Genomic DNA, 14,164 nt, shown 5'->3' with positions numbered 1-14,164 from the left:
CTGCTGATAGTCGTCGTGCTCCAACACCTCGCAGAACCGTCATACTAGTGAAAGTTAGTTAGAGATTGTAGAATCATCATATGCTGGCTACCGTACCACAAAAGGCCCTTCTACTCTACCGGTGGACGGGGACAGACGACCCAGCACTTGTCGTCGTCACAGCGTTCGTGACAGGGTCGAGGTGGTGTACCGCGCTTCTCGGCCACCTCTCCTTTGGTCGGAGGAACGCAGCATGCATAGCACTGACCGAAAGAGCACTCCCAGCTGCATGTGTGAGAGGATGCCTCCGTAACAGAATTGGCATCCGCGGAGCCGACAGCCATCATCGGACCACAGACGGCCCAACACTGGCCAAACATGCATTCCCAGTGGCACTTTGGCCCGCGGTAAGCAGTGTCAGCCTGTTCAAAGTCGACACTCTTGTCCTCGTTTTCATCCACATCACAGATCAATCCGCAGAGCGACTCGTCCGTGGCACAGACCTCGCGACAGACCTTGGTTGGAATATCCGGAATCTCCTCAATCCTGATTTCGGTACCAGCTACCGCTTGGCGAGGGGGATCTGTCCAGCATATACCAGAGGTCCAGTCGCAGTGGTAGAGAAAAGGCTTCTTCAGTTGCGCATGGCTCGAGGCGACGGAGATGGTCGTGTCGGTTTTCATATCGGCTTCGTCGATGACGAGTGCGTTATTGGCCCTGAGAGCTGCAACGGCATCATCGCCGATGCACTGACGCGTGCAGTATGTATGAATGCAGACCCAGAAGCACTTCTTTGCTTCCTCGCGCTTCATTGCTGAAGCCACAGAGGTCGGAGAGCTCTCGGCGACGACACTGTCGACAGTAGCAGAGCCGGAGCCATCAAATTGACGGGTCTCGCGGCAACTATTACGGCATCGGTAGCACTGCGTGATTGTGAGTTCATGTTTTAGTATACTCTAGGTTTAACCTACGCACACTAGGTGGTACAGTGTTAGGGGAATGAACTTACGTCAGGATCCTTGCATCGCAATTCGAAGCATTGGTCCTCATTGAGGCGAACTTGCTTGCAAAAGAGGGTGATGTATACACAGCGATAGCAGTTGATCTGAGTTGACACCTCGTCGGAGACATCGCCTGAGATACCGGCTGGGATAGCGATTGAGACGTCGCTGGGGACAGTGATCGGAACCGAGACACCTTTAGTAGTGGGAACTGCGATGGGTGAAGCCGTGGTCAGTGCGACCAGCAGAAAGAGCACAGAGATCTTGAAGAGCTGGAGCAGAGTCATGTTGATGGCCTGATCGTGGTGGCTTTGTGTGTGTTAGGAAAGGGTGGAGTTAGTAAAGGAAGAAGGAAGGAAGGAAGGAGATCAAAGGTCATAAGAGCAAGTACGGACCTAAGCGAATCAATGCAAACGGAGCGTGCCCGAGGAGGAAGAAGGTGAGAGTCTGCCAGAAGCAGGAGCGTGTTTGCGCTCGGTTCCAACAACACGTGCCCTTGATGTGGCAAGCGAAAGTCAAAAATGAATGTAAAAGTGGGGGTGAAAGTGAAAGTGAAAGTGAAAGAAACAGAGAACAATTTGGCGAGAAAGAAGTTGGACAGAGTATACATGTATGATGCGCACAGTAGAGTCAATGGCAAAATCCTTTCCACTTTGTCACTGTCCTGTTGGAGCATCATTGGAACCATCGAGAGCTTGCAAAGACTTTTGTAGTTAAAGGTTGCTCTGCATGTATAGTGCTTCATTGACGTTAGACGTTGTCATTGAGTAGCCCTACAGCGCTGCAACGTAGATATGAAAGTCGCCTGGACGCCGAGGGTAGTAAACTTCCGGTATTGGCTCTTGCTGGCGATCAAATGATCACATCTGGAAGTCTCGACCATTTACACTGACAGTGGTCTATACACCAGGAGTCTAGCCTGACGTACGGTCGCGCATTGAAATCGCATGGCAAGCGTGTTTTGATGCTTGCATCACACGTGTTGGTGCCTGTACGAAGGAGAAATGCGTACACACCAGCGCGGAAAGAATCGTCCAAGGCGCCCAAGCGCACGCCTTAAGCCCTACAGGCCTATGTTGGTGAATCATCATGCGTCATAGTATCCATGTCTTCTGTACTCGAACACTTTCCCCCTTGGGCAGCTGTGCCTTTCTGAGGGTCTGATGAACCGACGTTGACTTTACCTTCAAGCCATGATCAACTATACCTACTTAAGCCGATCCGACGCTCTCGATCGTCGTGACGAAAGGCCCAGAGGAGAATCCTCACTAGTAAGTCATAGTGTAGCACTTAGCGCGAGGCAGTGGTAGGACCACTGTTCCGCGGAGCGTACTCGCGTTCGACCAATCCCGTTCCATTGTGTATACCTTGGTCTGTCGCATGCCAGACATTCCGAGACTTTTACGGATATAACGTCCGCGTATCGGCCGATCGCGTAAGGCTGTCTAGTTGGTAGCTCGCAAATGCCATCATGGTCCATGCAATTTCGCTAAAGCCGATCTTGTGGAGACAATCCGATCTCACCGCATCCGTGAATTGTCGACTGCCGTGTGATCGATGCGCTGCATGAAGCTTTACTCCGACATGGAAATCGCTCCACACGTCCAGCATTATATGGCTGTTTTTTTACAATGCTGAGCTCACCGGTGACAGAACTACTGCTTTTTTGGATCGATCTTGACTTTGACTGACAGGAACGATAATCCAAAAAGCTTCAGATTGTGCCGTCTTGTGCTCGTCTCGGTCAAAAAAGTCGGTTCAAAATCGTTGAATGGAGTTACCACCATCCTTAGGTCACGTCATGGATCACGGTCTGCTCACTAAAAGTCCTATATCCGAAGGGAATGGCCAGCGAAGTCTGCTAGTATATTTTTTTCCCTTGTGTATTTTGTCTTGTTACGGTATACACTAATGCCTTTAGATTATGAAGCACACCATGAAAACCAGATCCGTGGTACAGACTGGAAGGTAATGCTGCAAGTTCCATTTTGGTATCGTACACAAACCGGGACTCCACGAATTCGTGCAACCGAGACAATCCACTGTTCAGACGTAGGTCGGCCGTGTCTTCGGGCATACAGATCGCGTTCTGATAAGTGGCGACGAATGTTCCGACTACATGATCCTAAAACCTTTGTAGTATCGTCGAACCTTGTCCGGAAACGAGTACGTGTAGGATTGCATTATCGGAACTCGCGGACAATATGTATGCCTAGGAAGGACTCGATGAAACAAAACACGGGATGAACTCGACAGATACCCAGGCTGGCGGAATAGCGTTGCAACAGCAGAAATTCCACGTCATGCGCTGTGTAGGAACGATTCCTCCTACGAGTGTCTTGGCTTCCAGACCCTGTTTGTTGCGGCTCAGACAGGTCAAGATACAAACCGAGTCCACAGATGTTGGAACACGGCCTTGAATGTTCAACAGTCGTGCGTCTCTGGAAGGCGCTGCGCCCACAATTCGGACGAGTTGGGTACAGGAGGATGCACCTAGTCCTAGCCTACCGGGCCTACGCTCAAGAATGCGGCTAGGCAGTGGGACGCTCTGACTGCGTTCAGAAGTGACCCTGGTCAGCCCTGGCTACGCGGATCTAGTTGTTTTCTCTCGGGATTACGGTGGGGACGACGGCGTACGACTGTCGGTGTTCGTAGGTAGGTACGGCTGGAGAAGCCCGTGGGTGGGAGGTGTGAACAGTTTCGGCTAGGATGAAGTGGCGTGGTAAGGGCGCTCATGAGCGCATGTGTGGACGACGGGACCGCAAACGCGTCAACAACGGTCGCCTGGTGAGGGCGCGAAGTTCCAACTTCCAAAGTCGAGACGGCGTCTGGACCTTGCTGAATGGAGCATGTTGGTGGCCGTCTGGCGAGACGTTTGACCGACGGGTGGGGAGGACTGGGTGGGACCCTCAGTACCTTTGGACAAAGGCGCTCTTCTCCAGCAGTTTAGAAGGCATCTGAGACAGCTGGGGCATAGCAAATCACCAGCTCTTCCGACAGCCACTTACCTAAGCACCTACAGAGCATATGTGGTCCAAGCGTCTCGCTTTCGCCGGCTCTGACTGGCTGCGGGATCTTGTTCCGTCCTTTGACTTTCACCTAGCCAGGGCCCACCAACATCGAGCGCACCTGGCAGCATTGATCCGAGTGAGCATAGGCTCTGCATGGATACCGTATACTCAGCACACAATCGATTCCACGGGCACAAAGTGGCGTTGCACCTTGGTCTAGCCAACACCACAGACATACCGGATAGCAGTGTTTTAGCCAGGTCAGTGATAGGTCCAACTCCTTTTTCATCGCATCAGAGATCAAGGCACATGTACTGGCGAATTAGCAAACGACTAATGTTATCGAGACTACGTTAGACCTGGTCAGCGTTTTACCTGGTAGCGTATCTAGCTCGAGGCGCAGGGCACAGTCCAGGGCATCCGCTAATACGGCGACAGGTGCACTTCGATTCGGACATTAGATTCGAATTTCTATATATGGGGTAAGTACCGGTACCCAGCCAACAGCTGAAACATATTACTGACTGTATACAGTAAATTCCGCTCTAGGAGCGGCTGGTAAGTGGACCCATGAGGTTACGGTGACAAAGTCCGCTGATCTGCACAAGCCTTACCTGTCGAGCCCGCCGCGTCAAGTGTGAGTCTTTTGTTGCAGAGCGCTCCTTCCTACGCTGATACTGCACGCAGGCGACGAAACCCGTCCAGTATGCAAAGCCTGTGGCAAAAAGAACCGTCCTTGCCAATGGGAAGAGCCACATACCAAGTTCAAGGACTACCGGCCTGACAGACCATCGTCAAGTCGTTCTGCTGCCGGTGGCACCGACGATGAAACCGAGACCAAGGGGGACATGATGCAAGTCGACGGCGTCGATGGAGTCGATGGCATCAGTACAGTGGATGAAGCCGTCCACGCAAACAGGTTCAGCGAGGGAAGCTTCAGCCGGAACACTTCACCGGGACGACGGAAAAACAGTCGGACCGACAGGGTATCGGAAGGCCAGTCTACCAGCGTTTCCTCACCAGCGGCTCAGTTGTCGCCAGGCTCACCATACTTTGTTCCTAGGTCCAAGAGTACAACGGGTGGCGTGTCAGTGGCGAGTCTGCTGCAGTCGCCTAACCCGGACGGCATGTCAGAGGGCTCGCTGCCGACGCATACCCGTCAGGCGATGCAGCAAGCACATTTACACTCGCATAGCCGCAAGGACACGCCAGAAGGGATGAGAAAATATTCACCTCAACCTGTTTCATTGACACATGAAGAGGCCCTACTGGTGCACCACTATACCGAACATCTTGGTCGCTGGCTAGACTGTACAGACGCCACTCGCCAGTTTACACTGGGCGTGCCGGAAAAAGTCAAACAATGCCCGGTCTTGTGCCACGCCGTCATGTCCTTTGCGGCTCGTCACTGCAGAAAGGATGCAACAGCGGAAGCGGCCTACCAGCGCTGCATTGCCCTGCTCATAGAACGATTGAATGAGCAAGCTGCTAGTCATGACGAAACCCTTTTGTGTGCCATCGTCATACTGCGTTTCTACGAGCAGCTGAATGGTAGGTGCTACCTCACCCTTTTTGCTTCTCCTCCCTAATACGTACCTCTAGTCCCGTCCAGCACTGGTTCTGATGATGAACAGCATCTCGCAGGCTGCTCGGCCATTATCCGATCGTCTCAAGGAAATCACTACGTAGATCCATCGGCGCCTACACTGCGCGAAGCTGCCTTTTGGGTTTACGTTCGTCAGTGTCTCTACAATGCCACCATCAATCAGCAACCGCCTGATATCGACTTTTCGTTACAACTGCACCCGACCCCAAGCTCCCTACGAGATGCACACCCGCTGGCGCGATTAAGATTGGAGACCGCTTGGGCGAACCAAATGACGTGGAATCTTGCATGTGTCGTGAATTTCTGCTTCCATGGCAAGGAGCCACAAAATGAGAAATCCTACAAGATGCGACGATGGACTGAGCTATGGGAACTTGTCCAAACGTGGATGCGTGACAGGCCCGACGGTTTCAATCCGATTTTTGAAGGTCCAGCCGGCGACGGGGGCTCGTTCCCTGAGATCCTGTTCACAGCCGACTGGCATAGTAAGTTCTGTATCCATCCCGAGACTCATTCTTGCGCTGATGCTCCCAATCTCATCAGCCGTGTCATTTGGCTTTTACCATTTTGCCTGCATTATGCTGTTGCGCTACAAGCCAGGTCCCAAGTTCGCAATCCGCAATGTTGGGAGCCTTTCTGACACAGATGTAAGGACTACAGCCATCAAGAAGAATAAACATTCATTAATCCAAACAGCATCAGATCTTATCACATGCACGCGCTATTTGCGGGGCCTGTAATAGCTCACAGGAAACGGTTCCATTGGCAATTACCGTCTGCCACACCATCTTCATATGGGGTCCTCTTGTATGCGACCCCAGAGAAAGGGAACAGGTAGTACAGCTCCTGGATGATTTCGAGAAAAACCACGTATGGCCGACAACCTGGATCATTAATGCGTTGAAACCCGAATGGGGTATTACTGACTCGACCGTCTCTCCGGCTTAGTACTGTGGAGCACGGTTCTGGGTCGGCATTGACCTTTCATTCGCATATACTGCGGTCAAGGGAAGTCACTGGTACTAAGCAAAGTCCATATTTGCCGGTAGTTCTATAAAATCACCGAAAGGTGGCCATTGGAGAAGGTGTTGGAGACGATGAAAGACGCCCGAAGTAAGGAATGAGCTGCTCCAGTCTCGGGTAGCCAGTGTGATCATGCTCTGTATGGATCAACATAATATTGACAAAGTAGCCGGTCAACATTATGATCGACTCTATACCTATGTCCATCTACATGTCGTGTGATTTCAATACGGTTTTCTCCCTCCCTTTTACGACACACTAAATCTGTAGATATAACCCCGGACATATCAATTTTCAAAACTGAATATGTGTTTTGGTATGTTTCACATCTCGAAACCCAAGTTTCCGGGTGATTGTTCCGAGTGTATCATCAGCATATCTTGTTTTTCCATTCTTGATGCTTCCAATAGTGCTGACATATACCATGTTGTGGAACACTTGCTGAGGTCTGATCAAGGCTCTTTGCGCAGTATAGAATATATCAGATCCTATACGTATCTGGTTGAGCTTGGAGACACACATGAAGCTCGCTATGACCTAATACGAGCTTCGCCACTGGGGCCGTTAGTGCGGCGCACAAGACCCAAGCAACGAATGTCTTTCAGCATCACTTTAACCACCTCCAAGTCCTCGGAAAGAGGCACCAATTCACGAAAGACTATCTGTTTATTGCCTGACTTTGGGAACTTTTCAAGTGACACGACTGCAGTAGATACGTGCTTGCATAGTCTTCTGTGTATTTCCTCATTGTGGATGTGCTGATGAGTTTTCATAGGAATGCCTGTCGAGCAGCTACGTCAGTTTTGATAGCCGGGAGTTTGTTCCGGTCGACTCTCCCCTTTCGCGTAAGTCGTAACGAACTGCAAATACATCACATGATCCTCAGTATGGCGAGAGCTCACAGGATCTGTTGACTCTTGCGTAACGTTCTTAGCTATTCCTCTCCATCTCCACAGCTCACCTTCAGCATGCATCTTCCTATGCAACGTGTCTTACGGGAATATGGCCCGAACTACCTCTGGCGACGGCTCAGTTATACGCCACTGGACAGGTACCACCTCCCAGACTTAGATATTTATCGACTCCGCACCTAGGGTGTTCGAATGCATTGCTTGACCGAAGAGCATTCAAGCCTAGCATTCACCGCAACGACTCGGCAAAGGATTATAGTAGCCGGTAAATTGATATGGGAGAGATAATGAAGAGTCCCCAATCCGCACTGGACATCCAGGTACTGAGCGTCTGTTGCGGAAGCGGACTGAATCAACTCGACGTAGGCATACCGTGCGATACATACGAGGCTGTGCGCTATGCGCACCTTGCGCTGGAAGCTGTGCTTGGGCAACCCGTACGCTATTCTTCACAACTATCACGGCCTTGGAGCCAGCCGGGCCACGATGTCGTGCTGGGGAGAGTTGTGCGCGGCGAGAACTGGGAAAACCTCACCACACGGTTGCAGAACTTTGCCGGTGGGAAGCCACGACGTCTCGCAAAAGCCGTGGGGATAGCTGGTAGCGTCGAATCCGGCCTGAAGAACCTCGGAGTATAACGATGGGACAAATACGAAATTGTATAGTGAAGGTGGCAACGGGGTTCGGAAGTGAGACGAAGCCATAACGCGCTTAATTCTTGGAGCAGACCTATCAGGACAACTTTGCCTTTGTTCCACAGAGTCCTGCTGAGAAAGACTATTCGCGTTATGAAGAGATTTGGAGCTCGAGATGCAACAGGGGAATCCAGTATGAGGAGCAATGCGATCGCATTCGACCCAAGTGTTCAAGTTGCACATCCATGTTCGTCGGGCCCTGCTCTTGCAACGAGGCCTTTGTGTTACATGCCCAACGAAAATCCAGACCCCAGATATGAAAAGAAATCGATGCGACATATACCGCATTTCTAGGTACGGCGATAAGTTAATAGAGCTTGTTACTGCATAGAGCCAGCGTAACATATTAGCGACATGAGGTTGACGATTATGTGCCTGCGTGCAAAGCTGTTCGAAAATTCATTATATTCAATTGTCTGCTCATCATTTGATAGACATGTAACGAAGACGGCGCGAGGCTGTCATTGTAATCCTCCTCAAGGAACCACATTCACAGTTTCGTTCCGTTTGCCTTCTACAATATCGCGCATGATGCGAGCCTTCTGTTGCTCTTCTGCCTCGCTGCTGACATCCTTGAAAACCTGGTCCATCTCCTCGAGCGTTTTTCCAGAAGTTTCCGGCACAACAAAGAAAGTGAAAACGAAGGCGAGCAGACAGAAGACAGCGAAGAAGGTGTAGGCTCCGAAGCCGGTATTTTGAATGAGAGGCGGGGTAATGAGACCCTGATACGTGTTAGTCGCTGGCTATGTGGGTTACAGAGGAAGTGTAGTCTTACGATGATGAAGTTGTTGAACCAGTTCGAACACGTCGAGAGTGCAACACCCTTTGCCCTCAATGAAGACGGGAAGATCTCTGAAGGCATGGCCCATGGGACTGGTCCCCAAGTAGCTCCGAAGCTGAACATGAAGAAGAACAAGAAGGCGACAGCAACCCAACCTTCCGCTGCGTAATCCAGCCATCGGCTACCAAACTTGCCAACCAGGACCGCGATGATGAGATGGCAGATGAACATGAGGCCAGCACCCACAAGGAGCAGCGGTCGGCGTCCAAAGCGGTCCATAGTCCACAAGCTTGTTACGACACCAACGAGCTGTGTGCAATTGATGATTCCAGAAAGCAGAAGCTGCATTTCGTAGTCCTGGCCTAGCGTTTCGAAGAGAGAGGGCGAGTAGTAGATGAGAGCGTTGATGCCTAGTGTTGTTAGTTGTTTGCAATGCTGGAGCCAATGGGGTACATACCAACAAACTGCTGGAAGAACATGATGCCTACTCCAACGACAGTGCGCTTCCAACATCCATGCCTGAAGCAGTCGAGCCAAGATTGTACCTCCAGCTTGAATTCATTCATGCGGGTTTTGGCCTGCAATTGGGGATGCCTCTCAACGCTGACCTCGTGGTTGAAAGTGACCTCAGCGCGGATCTCACACCATTCTTGGAATATACGAGGATCATCGGTAGGGAGCATGCGAAGCTTGCCCAGTACGACCAGCGCTTCGTCGTCGCGCCCTTTGCTAGCGAGCCATCGTGGAGAGAACGGCAGGAAAACGATTCCAGCACCCAAAACAAGACCTGGGAGCATCTGGATGAGGAACGGAAGACGCCATGACCACTCGCCGGCCATGAAGCGCGTACCATAGGTTGTCCAGAAGGCGATGACAATGCCGAGAACAATGCTGAACTCCTGCAAAACGAGAAGAGCACCGCGAATCTCTGGAGGTGCGATTTCGGAAATGTAGAGTGGAGCGATAGTTGCAAGACTACGTATAGTTAGTACATATCCAGTGGATAGAAATGGGTAGAACTCACGCTCCGATTCCCCACCCACCAATCAAACGTCCGACTGTCTGCAGAAAGTCAGTCTGTGTCTCAATTGAGTTTCGTATAGTTACAACTTACCAGCATCGCGTAGTCCATTGCTGCTGTCTGTAGAATACTTCCGATGGTAAAGATGATGACTGCAACGACAATAGAGTACTTCCTGGACAGCTTGTCTGCGATCCAACCGGCAAACAGAGCACCGATCAAGGCGCCTAGCTCAAGCATGGCAGTCATCAACCCCTTCCAGAAGCCGGCCCCTGACGCTTCGCTTGAGACACGCGGGAATCGGTTTAGGAACTGATCCATGACAAGGGTCACCGAGATGACACCTTGGTCGTACCCGAAGAGAAGACCACCGATCGTAGCGAACGCTGCACACATGGCAACGTATGGGTTGGAGAAGAGCCCACGGAAGCCTAGCATTGAAGTTAGTTTCCATACATATTGCAATACGGTTCAATTCTGGTAGGTGAAGATGCATACCTCCTGGTCCATAGGGCTCTCTGGTTACCATTCCCTGCTTGCTGGAGTACGGGGGCATCGACTCGCGCTGCTCATAAGGCGCGCTCTTGATGGAATCTTGTTCACCCATGATGCCGTTCAGTGGTATGGTTCGTGACGCGCTGAAACCGCCAGGTGTAGTGAATGGCTCTGCCTGAATGAAGCAGTGATTGAGGGGAGGCAATCGACAGCTTTATGCACTTTCGATATCTCGCTTGATGTCGCGTTAACTCTTGTCCGGTGGGCCCACACCATGTACAGCATCTGCCAACGCTAGTGCCAGGCATATGACTGCCGTTAGGCGCTCATCCGGCTATTTCCTGGGGCAAACGCCAAGACGGACGGGTTGAATGCTATGTATGGAGAGCGGCCGACGTTGCCTCAAGCGAATGCATTTTAATTGGTCTTGATAACCACCTTTTGGGAGCATGTCAGTTGGTTTTTGGGTGGCTTTGGATCTGACCGCGTTGTGCGCGTGTGGGGGTCCTTCTGTTGAGGCAGCGCCGCTTGGGTCGAAAGGTTCGCTCGAAGTTTCTGTGGGACCCTTGCGTCCGAGACTGGCCGAGCTGCTCTGCTACAGATCGTAAGAATCGGTAGTGGAAGCTCGATGAATACCTTGACCCTAATCTTGCTCTTCCGATGTCAGGTTGCGTGTCATTGACCCGCGAAATAAGCTTCTAAGAGGCTGAAATGAAACCGCAAGCCTTCAACCCCCCTGCCACCGTCGTCATAAGCCCGTCTCCGCATCTTCAAAGGCCGCGGTAACGGTATGGGGTGCTCGGAGACCCCAGAAAACGCGCATGAGCATGTCTGTGCTACCCCAGATTCCCCATAGTTAGCCTCGCGTCGTTCCGCGCAGTGCTGTCGTCCAGTTGGGTAAACGTCTTTTCAAAGCAGACCATCCTGAGGGAAAAACTGCCGAGCAAAGTGGACGTGGCGGCGAGAATTACTGAAGAAGTCTAGATAGGCAGACGCTAGACAGGACGCTAACCCTGATCATCATCGCAAGGAAAGAGTCGCCGACGAAGTGGGGCGCACTACCGATCTACAGTAATGTCCACCGCCGACGTAAGTATCCTTCCGACATTCTGGTATAACACCAAACAACGTCACCGTCTCTTGTGATCACCCATCAGCCCAATTTCACCATAGCTAGAAAAGGTGGGGTCCCCACAAACCCCCTTGTTCATTCTCTGGGGAAACTACTGCGACGGCGACAGCGACGACAAGTTTAAAGCTTCCTTCGAGGTTGCGCAGCGGAAGCGCAGTGAATGACCTGATTAATGAAACGCTTGCGAAGCGCCTCCTCCTCCTCCCTGAGATTAGCACTGAGCGCCTGAGCGTCTTGTGCGGTCGTTGGTAGTAGCCCAGGCCCGTTAACAACACACCCTGGCTGCAAAAGCTCGTCATGTATGACCCTATCCTTGACTTGCTTAGCTGTAAGTACGTCGTACCTAGGTATGTTTGTTCTACAGTTTGGCTGGATTTCGTGGGTTCCTCGCATGATTCGGCGACGTCGTCTGTTTCACGAATCGCCTTGTCTTCGCTCTTCGAATGCTAGATTACGAGTTGTTCCGCGTGCGGTATCTGTCCAGGTCAGTGATCCTCTGCGGTAGCAAGCAGACATTGGCAAAAAAGAAGACACACGGCGTCGTGAACCTGAATTCCATTACCAAAAACCAAAAAAACCATGTTCACTCCGGAGGCACGTTCTCCTTGTCCTTCTTCTCCTTGTCCTTCTTCTTCTTCTTCTTCTTCTTCTCCTTGTCCTCGCCCTTCTTCTCGGCAGCCTAGTAAATGTGAGATACAAATTAAATGGAAGTGTCACCTAAATCCGCCTGTACAGAACGTACCTTGGTCTTCTTCTTGGGTAGGGCATCATCCCCCTTCTCCTTCCTTGTTCGCTTCTTCTTCAGCGCCACCTCCACTCCAGTGTCCTCCCCTTCCTCGTTGGGATCTGCGGCCTCGACTTCCTTTTCCTTTGGCGGAGGTGTGAAAGGTAGGGAGGGTCGCGACAGCTGGAGTGGAGGTGTGCAAGGACGCACGACAAACACCGATTCATCCCATTCGGATGGGGGAGCAACTTCCTCCCCCGGCTGGGTGAACACCGGAGGGAGGTGCTGCGGTATGCGGTTACCCGCGGCGGTGATGGTGGTAGGGAATCTACGCACATGTTAGCTCTATTACACCCATCCATTATGCTCTAAGACACATCGACAGGCGGAAACTCACTTCATCTTGTGGATAACTAAAGATGAAGTGAGTAGCCGCCTGTATTTTTGTTGAGCTTCGGAGCGCCAAGCGCTGTGTTGACGTTCGAGGATGGAAAGAGCACTCAGGTGGAAAGAGCACTCAGATGGAAAGCGCACCCTCCTCGTCTCGACGAGAAGGTCCGCAAAGCAACTGTAGTGCAACGAAACAAGCAATGCATCTCGCTAGACGCTCCGGTGATGCGAGAGGCGAAACTATGTGCTTTGTGATGAGAGCGATGCTCCTTGTGGGTGAGCCTCTACGGCACGTCCTGATACTGAGATAGCATGATGACTTCAAAGCTGTTCAGATGTTTGGCACAACCCGAATTGTCGCGACTTCCATCTTCGCGACTTCGTAATCTTCAACGAAAGCCAGAAAGTGTAATTCCAGCTGTAGCGACAGCGAAAGCGAGGATAAAGGCGACGGTAACAACGAAGTGTGTGAAAGGCGGAATGCGGCAATGGGCTACAGATGTTGAGAAAATGGTAAGCAATGACATAACAGAGGTACACTGCGATAACTGATACCAGAGTATGGCCACCACAGAGGCGCGCAGGGTGCCGGTAATCCTTAGCCGTATCATACAGTGAGTGCAGTAGGCAGTCCGACGTGATCTGAGGATACAAGGCCTTAGCTTAGACGATAAGTTAAGAAAGTCAATCGCAAACTGATAAGAGTAGAGGTTCGAGAAAAGATCTAGCTAACCCACGAGCATGTTTGCAATAGATACAAAGGAGTTTGTATCACTCAAGGCATATCTAACCTTATGATAAAGGCCTACATCATGCTATGGTTTGAACACCACGCAGACCTCAAGCCCATTCCCAAGCTTGACCTTCCGACTCATCACCTTCTTGGTCAATCTCCATCATCTGTGGATCGGGAACTGACAGCGCGTCGCCTGTTGAGCCCTCAAGCCCATGAAGAGCCTTCCGTATAAGCGCGCTCGCGGTGTCTCCGTAATGCGAGGTCTTTGAACGTGTTTCCAGCACTCGTAGGCGGAATATGGAGAGTCCAAGAGCAGGCTGGTCGTCCAAAGACCCAGAGGCAACTCTCGCAGACTGTATTTCCATCCTTGAAGGTGCAGCCGATAGTGTTTGTACCACGATTATAGAACACGCAGCAGTCACACTTGTCTCTAAAGCGGGGCCATTTGCCTGGAGCAGCTTTCTTCGCGTCGGCCAGCGTGCGACCCACGTTGTCAAGTCCAAAATACCCATGTACATCCTTCCCCTGCATCTCTTTTAGGATATCTTCTTTGCTCTTGCGGTTGCTGGATATGGGTGCAGTGGTAGTGACTCCTTTGCCAGCTTCGAGCGTAATGAGCTGGCGGACATGATCGTGTTGGATGACTTTCACAGCAGCCA

The 14,164-nt window shown here is 51.4% G+C and overlaps 4 protein-coding genes across 4 annotated transcripts; 1 reads left to right on the top strand and 3 right to left on the bottom strand.

Moving 5' to 3' along the window:
- Positions 1 to 39: 39 nt before the first annotated feature.
- ACET3X_000563 (uncharacterized protein) lies at positions 40 to 1,267 on the bottom strand (the record flags this gene model as incomplete). The annotated part of the gene is made up of 3 exons (XM_069447872.1): positions 40 to 44; positions 248 to 902; positions 989 to 1,267. 3 exons carry the CDS (start codon positions 1,265 to 1,267, stop codon positions 40 to 42), a joined length of 939 nt encoding a protein of 312 aa, XP_069310805.1.
- Positions 1,268 to 4,007: 2,740 nt separating this feature from the next.
- Positions 4,008 to 6,545, top strand: ACET3X_000562 (uncharacterized protein; the record flags this gene model as incomplete). The annotated part of the gene is made up of 9 exons (XM_069447871.1): positions 4,008 to 4,127; positions 4,240 to 4,251; positions 4,430 to 4,473; positions 4,526 to 4,549; positions 4,600 to 4,628; positions 4,679 to 5,542; positions 5,594 to 6,082; positions 6,141 to 6,244; positions 6,294 to 6,545. The coding sequence occupies 9 exons, from the start codon at positions 4,008 to 4,010 to the stop codon at positions 6,543 to 6,545; spliced, it is 1,938 nt and encodes a 645-aa protein (XP_069310804.1).
- Positions 6,546 to 7,261: 716 nt separating this feature from the next.
- On the bottom strand, positions 7,262 to 11,427 carry ACET3X_000561 (uncharacterized protein). The gene is made up of 6 exons (XM_069447870.1): positions 10,527 to 11,427; positions 10,122 to 10,459; positions 10,032 to 10,069; positions 9,465 to 9,982; positions 9,002 to 9,417; positions 7,262 to 8,948 (listed from the first exon to the last, which is right to left on the bottom strand). The coding sequence occupies exons 1-6, from the start codon at positions 10,633 to 10,635 to the stop codon at positions 8,703 to 8,705; spliced, it is 1,665 nt and encodes a 554-aa protein (XP_069310803.1). The 5' UTR covers positions 10,636 to 11,427; the 3' UTR covers positions 7,262 to 8,702.
- Positions 11,428 to 12,238: 811 nt separating this feature from the next.
- Positions 12,239 to 12,781, bottom strand: ACET3X_000560 (uncharacterized protein; the record flags this gene model as incomplete). Its single annotated transcript, XM_069447869.1, has 3 exons — positions 12,239 to 12,334; positions 12,398 to 12,707; positions 12,777 to 12,781. The coding sequence occupies 3 exons, from the start codon at positions 12,779 to 12,781 to the stop codon at positions 12,239 to 12,241; spliced, it is 411 nt and encodes a 136-aa protein (XP_069310802.1).
- Positions 12,782 to 14,164: the final 1,383 nt, after the last annotated feature.

This window comes from Alternaria dauci, chromosome 1 (assembly GCF_042100115.1).
Source record: "Alternaria dauci strain A2016 chromosome 1, whole genome shotgun sequence".
In the NCBI taxonomy this organism is placed as follows: domain Eukaryota; kingdom Fungi; phylum Ascomycota; class Dothideomycetes; order Pleosporales; family Pleosporaceae; genus Alternaria; species Alternaria dauci.
Note: the sequence above shows the minus strand (reverse complement) of the source record. Positions and strands in the feature narration are given on the sequence as shown.

Bases quoted from the DNA above. Each gene is read 5' to 3' on its own strand.
- ACET3X_000561 (XM_069447870.1), bottom strand. From the start codon at position 10,635: ATGGGTGAACAAGATTCCATCAAGAGCGCGCCTTATGAGCAGCGCGAG. The intron at 10,460-10,526 runs GTATGCATCTTC...CTTCAATGCTAG, and splicing joins AGAGCCCTATGGACCAGGAG to GCTTCCGTGGGCTCTTCTCC. The intron at 10,070-10,121 runs GTAAGTTGTAAC...GACTTTCTGCAG, and splicing joins CAATGGACTACGCGATGCTG to ACAGTCGGACGTTTGATTGG.